This window comes from Hyaena hyaena, unplaced genomic scaffold, assembly GCF_003009895.1.
Source record: "Hyaena hyaena isolate Hyena2069 unplaced genomic scaffold, ASM300989v1 scaffold_366, whole genome shotgun sequence".
NCBI classification, from domain to species: domain Eukaryota; kingdom Metazoa; phylum Chordata; class Mammalia; order Carnivora; family Hyaenidae; genus Hyaena; species Hyaena hyaena.
In genome coordinates, this window is record NW_024080999.1 from 1791187 (window position 1) to 1802411 (window position 11225).

Below are 11225 nucleotides of genomic sequence, written 5' to 3' on the forward strand. Positions count from 1 at the left end.
TATTTTAACAGCTCCAGACACCTTAGAGTTTTCTATTCCCACCAGTTATCTTCATGACTAGTCTCCATGTGCCTTAGTTTTCTCATCTGTGAACTCTGCACAGGAATACTTATTTTGCAAGGCTGCTGTGAGCATTACATGAATACTTGACATGTCATGATTAATAAATGCTGTCTCCTTTCCTTCCTTTTGGTCATTATCCTAACTCACATTTGTGAATTTAGTGGTTATTACTCTTTTGTTTAATGTCCCATAGGGTTGAGAGAGCTTCACAGCCAGGCTTGGGTCACTATGGACCATTCAATGACTTGGAATTTTTTACTAGGCAGCTTGCAGAACGTTTTTAGGATGGCCTTTTTGCCTATGTTTCTTCACACTGGGCCTATACAGAGCTTGTGACAGACTTCTTCGACATTGGAACCCACCAACAGGATGGATTTCACTGTTTCAGTTCAGCCTTCTTTCCAATTCAGACCTGGTATTTTTCACTGAGCTCTGTGTCTTTCAAGCTCACTTTGAACCCCTGACTTCTGGCGGGGAAAGAGGAAATATGGAACAAAAGAAAGAGATGCTGTAGTCACCAGAGCCATCTAGGAAAGCATATTTTGTAATTTTGTATAAAAAGAGGACATCCTTATTTTTAGGGCTCCTGTTGAATGTTCTAAGAATGTCTCAATGCTCCTATCTAATAGCTGCATATAAAAGCTTTTCTACTTCTTTGATTATTTTTGTAGCGTTTTCCCGAGCCTTCTCTATTTTTACCAGGTTTTTCATGAGCAGAAACCAGAACTGTATACCACACTCCACAAGTGAGTGGGCATGGTAGTGTTTGCCCTGGAGGTGGAAGACGTGAAATTTCATTCTGAGGATGACCAGGTCTTTGTTGAGCTCTTTGGTCCCAAATAGCTCACTAGGCTACTGTCTGCAGTGACTGTTATTGATCCTTTGCTAACTCGTCACTAGCTTAGAGACAAGCCACTATACACATTTCTTGAACTTGACCACATTCAAATTTATCAGCCACTTTTCTACCTACCCATATAAACTTACGAAATATTTCTGAAGTTTGTGACTATCAGCTTGGCATTTTTCAGAAGGGAAGTCACCAAGTTGCTAAATCTCTTCCTAACACTTTATCAAAATGGCTAATAAGTTTGTCCTAGCTTGAAATTGGTATTTGTCTTTCTCTGTCACAGATGTGTTTATTGTTGCCTGAAGGTTTTCCCTTTTAGAGATTCCCTGTGCTTGACAAAATTCTGTCACTTGTGGAAATCAAAATTTGTTCAATAACACTTTTGAGTAGAACATTAACAAGGATGTTTCTGGGATGAAGTTATTTTTTTCTCAGGTTGTTATTTATTTTAAGTAGTCATGATTTTGTTTACTTTTGATTTCATGTTTATATGCCTGTTCATATGGACAGGGTTGGGTAGAAAATGCTTATTTTAGAAATGTAATTTCCCAAGAGGAAAAATAATATTTCCCCAAATTTATTCCTTGATTCATACTCAGCCTTAAAAAAGATTTAAAGTGGCTATAAAAATATATGGTGATGGTATTTTTGCTTTGTTTGTTAGTTTTTAATTAGCTTTATGATATTTGAAAATATTTCTTCAAGTTATGATGGTGGCCCAAATCTTGGCATTTTATTTCCAGTTGGTTAAGTTTTAGGTTTTTCTTTCTGGTTGTCCTTTGCTCACAAACACACCTGTGCAAAATAAATTAATGTTGGGGTGCCTGGGTGGCTCAGTTGGTTAAGCATCCGACTTCAGCTCAGGTCATGATCTCACAGTTCGTGAGTTCAAGCCCTGCTTCAGGCTCTGTGCTGACAGCTAGCTCAGAGCCTGGAGCCTGTTTCAGATTCTGTGTCTCCCTCTCCCTCTGACCTTCCCCTGCTCACGCTGTCTCTCTCTCTCTCTCTCTCTCTCTCTCAGAAATAAATTAAAAAAAAAAAAAACAATAAAAAAGAAAAAAAAAAAATGAGTGTTTAAGTGAAAACACCAAACAGTCAAAAACAAACGTTACTGGTAATGATTTTGGATTCCTTTTTCTATATTTAGAATATATTTAGGGGAGTGCCCATGTGCTAGATGACTGAGAAGTACCTGCCTCTGTAACTTCAAATCCATACATAGACTCTTGTCGTATTTTGCCATGAACTGTTACCATCCATGGTCAGATCATAATATGACAGGATTTCAAGATTCCTCAAAACTACCTCTGGTCCGTTTGTCCCTCTCGTGCATAACTGGGATTTTCAGACAATATAGAATCATACAGAACCTCATCCTCCCCTGCCTGGCAGCTTTTCTCAGGCCCTCTGAACACAGTAGCCTTAGGCCATCGGATACCCAGTGGGAACCGAACATAAATAAATAAAGAGCCCTGATGTTTATTTCATCTCCCTATGCCCAGGGATGCCCTAACCGATCCGTGAGGTGACATTTATTTTGCATGACTCATTTCCTCCCTTGGCAACCTGGCCCCAGGCTCTCTCTTGCTAACCTTTCCTCTTATTCCTCCCTTACATGACCTCTTCACTCTTCAGCCAGACTGGTGTTGATAGTGAAATGAAGGCAATCTGGACAGAGGCCACAGAGAAAGGGTGTCCTGCCACCAAAGCAGGAGGGCCTGCATTTTCTCTTAGTTCAACCACTGGCTACCCTGTAGGCTCAACAAGGCCACTTAAACCTTATGATCCTTAGCTTTTGCATCTTTTTTTTTTTTAATATTTTTATTTATTTCTAGGAGAGAGAGAGAGAGAGACCGTGTGAGCAGGGGAGGGTCAGAGAGACAGGGAGTCACAGACTCTGAAACAGGCTCCAGGCTCTGAGCTGGCAGTCAGTACAGAGCCCAACGCGGGGCTCAAACCCAGGAACCGCGAGATCATGACCTAAGCGAAAGTCGGACGCTTAACCGACTAAGCCACCCAGGCGCCCCCGCTTTTGGATCTTTATGATGGAACAACTCTGACACTCATCGTGTAGTGAAAATCAAGATAAAAAATATATATACGTATATATGTGCAGGCTGTGTGCACATAAGCACCATATGTGTATGTTGTCTCTGTAGAATTCACTGTCATTCCTTCCTCTGTCTTGGCCCCTATCACCCCTTCCACGCAAAAAGCTCTTCCCTCCCCTCTATTTTATCCACATCTCATGCAGTCTTCAACTGCAAGATCCTTTTTAATGCCTTTACTAGCCCAGCATGGTCACTTTCTCCTCCTTTCCGTCAGATGCAGACCCACATTCCTCAGGTCCCACAGATCATTCCAGCCAGAGGAGAGGAAGTGGTCCCCTGCTGAGGAATGTCTAGATGCAGCCTGCAAACAACTGATAATGACGCCTGCCCCCCCTCTACATTTAATCTGCTCTTTGAGTTTGCATCAGGGGAAGTAGAAGAGGCTGATCATGTGCACATATTTCAGCAACTCACTCTTTCTCTGTCTGTGTCCTGACACCTCCGTCCCATTCATTTTCCAGTTTGGCAGTATTTCCAACGGTATGTAGAATGGTAACCGTGTCCAGTCCCCTCTTCCTAAAAAGAACATCCTAGAACTTCTTGGTAAACATTGTTGTCTGGCACTTGGCCTCTCTCCAGTTTGGTGGTGATAAATCAGGGCATGTGTCATGAATTCAGAATTGTGTTGGGTTCTTTTTTACGTTTCTGTTCCAACTGGTGTGTTGGCACAAGGAGCCTCAGAATGTCATGAAGCCAGTTTGCATAAGTAAAGGGAGCAAACAGGACGGGGAGGCTGCCAGAGGGAAGATATTTTAAGTCTCAGCTTCTTGTAAGCACTGTGTTAAGATGGAAACACTAGATTTTTACAGGATTTTGAAAAATGACATTCAAGCTAGTCATCCGCCTCAGTAAAGTAGAGCTTTGTATCTCTTTCTAAAATTAAACCAAGTAAGTAGATTGTTGTCCCAATATCCAGATCTCTGAGGTAAGGCTAAAAGTGTGAAATCAGTTGAATTACAAGAGATTCCATCTCCAGAGAGTGCTTAAACTTGATCTCGAGTCTACGTAGTCCCGTATTATGAGGCCTCTTGCTAATTGACAAGTAGGTACATCTCAGGGCACCAAATGATGGTTTTTCAGCCCAGCTCCACATAGTTCCAATGTTTTAGTGATAAAAGGCTTAACTACGCTCTTACCGCTGTCAATCCCAAACTGACAGGAACCAGTCTGAGGGATTAGGTTAACCGGGATTCAATCTATTGTTCTTCATCGACTAATGGCCTAAAGGCCGGGAAAGCCAGAGAGCTGAGATGCAGAGAACTAGCTGGGTATTAAAGGCGGAAACTCTACATTGTTGCTTAACAAAAAAACGTTGACAGTTGATATGCCCGACTGTTTATCTGAGTAATTTAGGGTTGAAAGTGAATTTTAAAACATCTGTATTGATTAACAGGATGAATCCTTAGTTTCCTCTTTTCTTTATTGCTTATGTCCATGAGAAGCTCACAGCCATAAGAAGGCAGAATGGAGGCAGTGGCTGGAATATGAGCTTTAAAATCAAATACAGCCGGCGCCTGGGGGCTAAGTCGGTTAAGTATCCAACTTTAGCTCAGGCCATGATCTCACAGTTGGTGGGTTTGAGCCCTGCAACTGGCTCTGTGCTGACAGAGCAGAACCTGCTTGATTTCTCTCTCTCCTCTCTCTCTCTTCTCCTCCCTGACTCACACTTTTTCTCTCTCTCTCAAAATAAATAAACTGAAAAAAAATCAGACCTGAGTTCTGCTTCTGACTTTGCCACAGATAAGCTGCACACCTTTTCTCAACCTCTCTGAGCTTCTGTCCTTGGCCGTATGGTGGAATTCATCAGTCATTCCTCATGGGGTTGTTGTGAACATTAAACCACACACCCTGCGTTACCAAAGGATGTGCCCTCTTCTGTTCCCAGGCTGAGAGGCAGGGACTTGGAAGGACTGACCTCTGGCCTCACAGTAGGACACCTGTTTCTACTTGCAGCTTCTTTGAAGGCCCCTACGATGATGTTCAGTCACACCACTGGGGCCACTGTTTCTCTAAAAAGTTGGTAAGGAGTGATTACATGATGTGTTCACATCTAAAGAATGATATAAATAAGTGTAAAAGCACTTGGGCTTTATGATAAACTGTAGTTGGGCACCAGGTTACTGAAAAACTGGAAAGATGAACTAAAAGTCCTGCATGATTTCTTGAAATGACACCTTATTTCAATGTGAGCACACTCAGTTAGGCTGAGGCCAGTTGGAGGTATATGTTGTCAGCTGTCTTTAGCAACTCAGAGCATGCTAAGCCTTAATGAATATTAATTGAATCGCTGAACCTCCCAAACAACGTCAGCATGTTTAATGGGAAAAATGAGTAGAAAAAGACAAATGGCACCAACAAGCTCTTTTACCCAGAAACACAAGTCTCCCCTCTGCCTCGTGAAACAGAACTTCTTTTCTCTCCATCTTTTGATATTATATCATGTTTATTTCATCTTGTCTCTTCTGACCTGTTCCCATTCTAGGTATTAGCTCTTGAGAAAACATGTTTTTGATACTGGTCATCAGCTGGGCACATGTGGGATGGCAAGATCGAACTGCCTCCTCTTGCTACTTTCTCTCTAATAACAAACCTGGTTCACTCCCCAGCCCCAAAGAGCAACACTGCCCTGAGCAGGCCCAGCTGGTTCTGTTTTGCCTCACATGACATCAGCAGAAGCTATCGTTTGATTTTCATTTGCTAGAAATTTGTGATCAGGGATACTGTAGAAAGCAGAAAATAGCCAGCTAGACTTTCAAATCCCTGACTAAGGGACTTGATAAAAAGGGCTGGGGGGGGGGGGGCGCAAATGAAAAGTATGACTAATATCAGGGATGGAGTATGAAAACCTCTTTCTTTTGGCTCAGAAACCAGGGGCAATGGCAGTATTGGCCAGCTGGGTGCACAATTACAATCCTGATATTTTACCTGGGCTTATTTTGCCCCTGCTTGAAACCTACCCATGAAGAACACTTCACCTGCCCTGTTGGCTAAATGGCAAGGGTTGAGTGATGTGCTTTTGCAGGCTGGACAAAGTCCTGTGTACTCGGGAGGAGCACACTCCTAACGCCCACACCCCAAAGACAGCAGTTGACTCCCTTGGGTTCTCTAGTAAACATTTAAGTACCAGATAAATTCTTCTCTGAAATAGTGATTCTTTTGGTTCTGACTAAAATATTCTCATTTAAATTTATGTACTCTGAAAATAACCAAGTAGCTTTAGGCTACTCTAGCAGACAGCCTATCCTGTACTAATTTATACACTTTAAGGCTCAGTTAAAAATGAGTAAAATATACAAAAAAAAAATACACAACAACATACACACACACACAAACCTGTACAATCAAGGAAAAGCTATGTTTTGTTCTAACACATAGGTACACTATTGTGGAATGGCTGAGAGAAGTTTGGGACATACCTCGCCCATGATAAATGCCACCAGGGACTCTGCTCTGAGTAACATTTGAAATGCATATTTAAGTTTTTTGAAACCACTAAAGATAAATGGATGCCAGAGTCCCTTTTCTCAGATCATTAATCCATATTTAGACCAGTCTGGAAGATCTAAAAGCCCCTTTGAGGGGTGCTGTGAGAGAAGAGTGCCTATCACCTTTTGTGGGGATGATGCAAGGTGAAGAGTCACTTTGTGCTTCAGGAGGACAGATGCTGTCCTCGGTGGCATGAGATGTCTCCTTTCCACCCATGTATCTGAAAAAAATCATTCCTGACCCACATCGCCCAACATTAATTTACTGATCCTTTTCTGTGAAGTGATTGTATTGGACCTTCTCCTCCTTGACAGCCTGGAGTAAAATGACAGTGTTAAGAAGGGGTCGAAATCTCGGAAGTCCCTAAAAGAAGGGGCAAGGAGACATGGAGAAGGGAAGAAGCCATTCTCACATAGCTGATGACAACTGCCCTTACATTTAGGATGGGATTTACTGCCGTCCAAAGGCTTCCTTGGATTTGACTAGATTCATTTATCCTTCTTTGGATGGAGGCAAGTAATGGCCAAAAGAGAGAGCTCCTGAGATGGACCTATGGCTTGTTCAACATCAGTGACTTCAGAAACACAGGAGCAAGAGCTGCTTGTCTACACACACATGCGCACGCGTGCACACACAGATACACACGCTCATTTAACAGAGGCTCAGAGAAACGGACATCTGTCTCTAGGGTATTGGAAATGGGAACCATTAACCCAGCTCCCTACACTCTATCTTTTTGGCCTCTTACTGGAAACTGGGCAGTGGTGGGGGAGGCCCTCTTTAAGGGGAGAAGACTTCAGCTGGTTTTAAAGTATGTGTGAAGGTCACACCAACAAGGGCCCTTCTCCACTCCCAGTCACACTCACTCCCCACCTGCCTTACTTTCCTCTATGAGGCTTCTCTGTCAGTAGAGAGCTAATTAGAGGGAAAAGGAAAAAAACTTTACCATTTCCTCATACACATGCGTCTAGTTCCTAAGCTCATGAAGAGATAGGTCCTTTTCCTAAGTCGCAACCAGAGTCCATGCATGCCATTTTAGGAACTATAGCCGGAACTACCCTTTGGAAGAGAGCTAAGGATGGGGGATGGGTGCTGACAGGTTTGGCAGAAGCTGAGCATCTATATTCCCCCAAGCTTACGTCTAAGGTCCTCTGGCTATCGAGTCTGGACCTTCGGGCCAGAAATCTCTGTGTGCAGAGGTTCACAGAGAACCAGCCTGGCTGCCCTTTCTTGACACACCTCTTGATCTTCTTCACCGGGCACCGGTTCAGCAGCAGCCGGCCATTTAGCAACATGACTTTAGAAAAGTGACAAAACAAACATCAACCGTCCCTGCTCTGCCCACAGAACGACGCCGGGGAGATAGAGTACTTACAAGCAGCCGTCGCTTGCCTTCAAAGGAGCCCAGCAGATCGGCCACGGACTTCCTGGGACTCTGAGCAAAGTGTTTTGCGGTGGGTTTCAGGTAGCCATCCTGCTCTGTTTTCCCCGCCTTTTTCTTCTTGCTCTTCTCTTTCTCTTGCCGGCTCTTTTTCTCAGCCTTCTCCTTCTTCGCTTGCTTTTCACTCTTGAGTAACTTGTCTGTTTTCTCGGTTTTCACCTTTTTCTTCTTCTCCTTCTCAGGTTTCTCCAGCTTTTCGTGCTTTTTAGATTCCTTTGCTTTCTGGGGGGGAATATTCCCCACCTGCAGGTCCTCCTCCAGCTGAGAGGCAGTAGGCCTGCTGAGGTCATATTTACTCTCGTACTCATTGCTGAGGATTTTGTCCTGGGCCTTCTTCTTGGGAGGCTTCGCCTTCGCGGGCTTGTGAGGACCGGGCACCGCGTTTGGGTCGCGGTGGCCGAGCTCCCGGCGGTCTGTGCGGTTGTCCCGGAGGCCGCCGGCGCCCGCCCGCGTGCTGTGCGTGCTGTGCGTGCTGTGCGTGCTGTGCGCCGGGCCGGTGGTGGGAGGGGCAGGCGTGAGGCTGTCCCCGCCGCTGGCCTTGCCGGGCCTCCTCTCCCTGTGCTGCTCCCTCCTGGGATGGGGGTAGAGATTCCCCGACGCCCCGGGGCCCCTGGCCGTGGCCACCTGCGCCGTTGCTGGGGGCCGGTGGGCGTCTGAGGAGGGGTACGCCCTGGCGGTCCAGGGCCTCTGGGTGGTCGGAAAGGCGGTGGTGGTTGTCGGTCTTGCAGCCACGGTGACCACCCGAGAGGTGGCCCGGGTCACCGTCGGGGCTGCAGCAGGAGGCAGGGTGGTGGCCCGTGGGGTTGGAGGCGGGGATGGAGCAGCGGCCGTGGCCGTGGCCTTCCTGAGCACCTTCGCCCGGCTCTCTCTGGTGGGCGGGGCCTGCGCTCTCCTCTGGTCTTCTTTCCTCTTCTCGGCGCTCTGGCCTGGCCTTCCGGCCCCTCCGCCATTGTTGCCCTCCTCCACCACCTGGCCCTCCACCCCAGACGCCTTACATTTTTGGACAAAACCCTTCTGCCGGATTTTCTCGATCCTGCGGATGGGGCCCTGGTCGATGATCTCATACAGGGCCTCCAGCCTGACTGGGTACGGGTAGCGCTCCTCTACCTGCAGGGTCTTCTTCAACAGCACCATGCCGAACTTCCCCTTCTCCAGCTTCAAGAAGCTCATCAGCTTCGGGATGAGGTGGGGGTCCAGGGGCTGCTCCAGGACGCGGCCCTCACTGGTGATCCTGCGCACCTTGCCTCCCTCCTCGCCGGCCTGGTGGAACAGCACGATCTGCTGGATGTGCCTTTCCGCCAGCTCGCAGTACACGTCGTCCTTCAGGAGGCTCATCATGAGGCGGTAGTAGCCCTCCGAGGCGTGCGGCGCCGAGATGACCCACACCCTGTTCTTCCCCGCGAAGCTGGCAAGGATGTTGGGCGAGCTGGACCCGGAGGGGAAGCGCAGCATTCTCGAGCGAGCCGAGGACCCCTCATCTCGGATCATGTCACGGGGAGAGCTCGGGGCTCCCGGTCTCTGCTTCGGCCTCGCCACTGGGGCGCCTCTGCTGCGCGGTGGGGCTGGCGGGGCTGTTGCGGGAGCGACCCTCAACACCGGCACACTCCTCCTCCTTTGGAGAGGCGGAAGCTTTGGTTCTTCCGGAGTGGTTCTTTCAAGTCCCTGAGCCTTCCCTGTGTGCCTCAGAAGACGAGCTGGCCTTCTGTGCATCGGGGAGACCAGAGGCACCTTCCGCCCTCCGTGGCTCCCTCCATGCATGGCACGGAGGTGGGGTTCTGAGCCACACACCAGCCACATTGCCAACAGCATGGTAACACTGAGTCCCATTCTCCATGTCATTGTGCAATCCACTTTGAAAGGCAGCGGGGTCAAAAGACAGAGAGGGGGGAGGGGGAGTGAAAAGAAAAAAAAAAGAAAGAAAGAAAAAATCATTTAATTGCAAACAGATCTGGTCATTTTCTCTTTCTCTATCTTGGCCAAGGGGTGGGGGAAAGGATGGTGAGAGAAGAAGGAAGGAGGTCAGGGAATGGAAAATAGGATGAGATCCTGTTGCTTTTAAGCCCCTGTAATTTGTTAGTGCTTAACAGACAGTTACATTAAGCAAGAAAGCCAGCTCAGTTCTCCATTCGGCATGCTTGCACCGTTGCCACCGGCTCTCTGATGCTCCAGGGAAAAGGCACCCGGAGCACATAAACTATGACAACATTCCTATTTCATTTCTTCAAATAAGCAACAAAGAAACAAACAAACGCACCAAAGACAGAAAGGATTACACACTTACATTGTGGCTCATGGAGATGGAATGCAGAGGGTTTAAAAGGCAATCTGAAGTGTGGTCCCAGGACACTTTCCTAGATGAAATACTTTTCCTCCCAAGCCTCTTTCTCCTTTGCAGGCTGAGCGGTACAAAGACGGTGTGCTGCAGCTCCAGCTCCCAAAGGCGCCACCGACCCACAGCCTGTCCTGACCTGAGGGCTGAGCAGCTTTCTTCTTTCCTCTGGCTGTCCTTTCACCTTCTTGACAAGTAGGATGAGGTGAAAGGAGCTGTCCTTGTAAGTCGTTGCTTCTCCATTTGTCTGTAGTTTCTGCTCGGTCTTGTGTGTCTGCGTGTGCCAGTCCCCTGTGCCGACAACACGGGGCGCCCCTGAAAGTGGAGTCCCAGCTAGTCCTGAATCTTGCTCTTTCTCTCTTCAGAGTTCCAGGATCCTTCTTATCACCCTTTCCCCCACAGTCTGGCTTAGTCCCTTTGTTTCCAAGCGTAAAAGCACTGGGATTAATATGTTTTCCAGGCTGAGGGAAAACACAGGAATGTGATGTTGAAAAAGGACTTTTTTTCTTTTCCTGCGCTTCTCTCCTCCCTTTATTTCTCCCCACCTTTTTTTTTTTTCCTCCTCTTTTCCTTCTCCTTCTTTTTCTTCTTCCTCTTGCCTGGACTCGGTCCCAGAAATGCCAGGACAACCTCAGTTTTGATCCAAACCAAACTCAAACAACAGCAGCCGCTGGAAATCAAGGAAACTTCACTAAGAATTTAACAGATCAGCAAAACACCACCTCCTTCCCACTTTAGCACGATGAGAGTCCTGAGAGTGGACTCAGTGGGGAAGGGGAAGGGCTGTTCTTTGGGGGTGGGGGAGACTTTTGAAACACTACCCATCATCATAAATCACTTTAGAATAGGATGGCTGGGGACTTAACCCCTTCCATGCCAAGTAATCAGGATGCCTTTCCTTCCTGTCTGTACTCACATTGCACTCTGGAAAGGGAAAATTCTTAG

At 46.9% G+C, this 11225-nt stretch overlaps 1 protein-coding gene across 1 annotated transcript in view; it reads right to left on the minus strand.

Moving 5' to 3' along the window:
• Positions 1 to 10654, minus strand: part of CCDC80 (coiled-coil domain containing 80) — a 34299-nt gene extending 23645 nt beyond the window's left edge. The window contains exons 1-2 of the mRNA XM_039250347.1: positions 10233 to 10654; positions 7886 to 9801 (exon numbers count right to left, since the gene is read on the minus strand). Of these exons, the coding sequence (XP_039106278.1) occupies positions 7886 to 9790 (1905 nt within the window). The 5' untranslated portion in view covers positions 9791 to 9801; positions 10233 to 10654. The remainder of the gene's footprint in view (positions 1 to 7885; positions 9802 to 10232) is intronic.
• Positions 10655 to 11225: the final 571 nt, after the last annotated feature.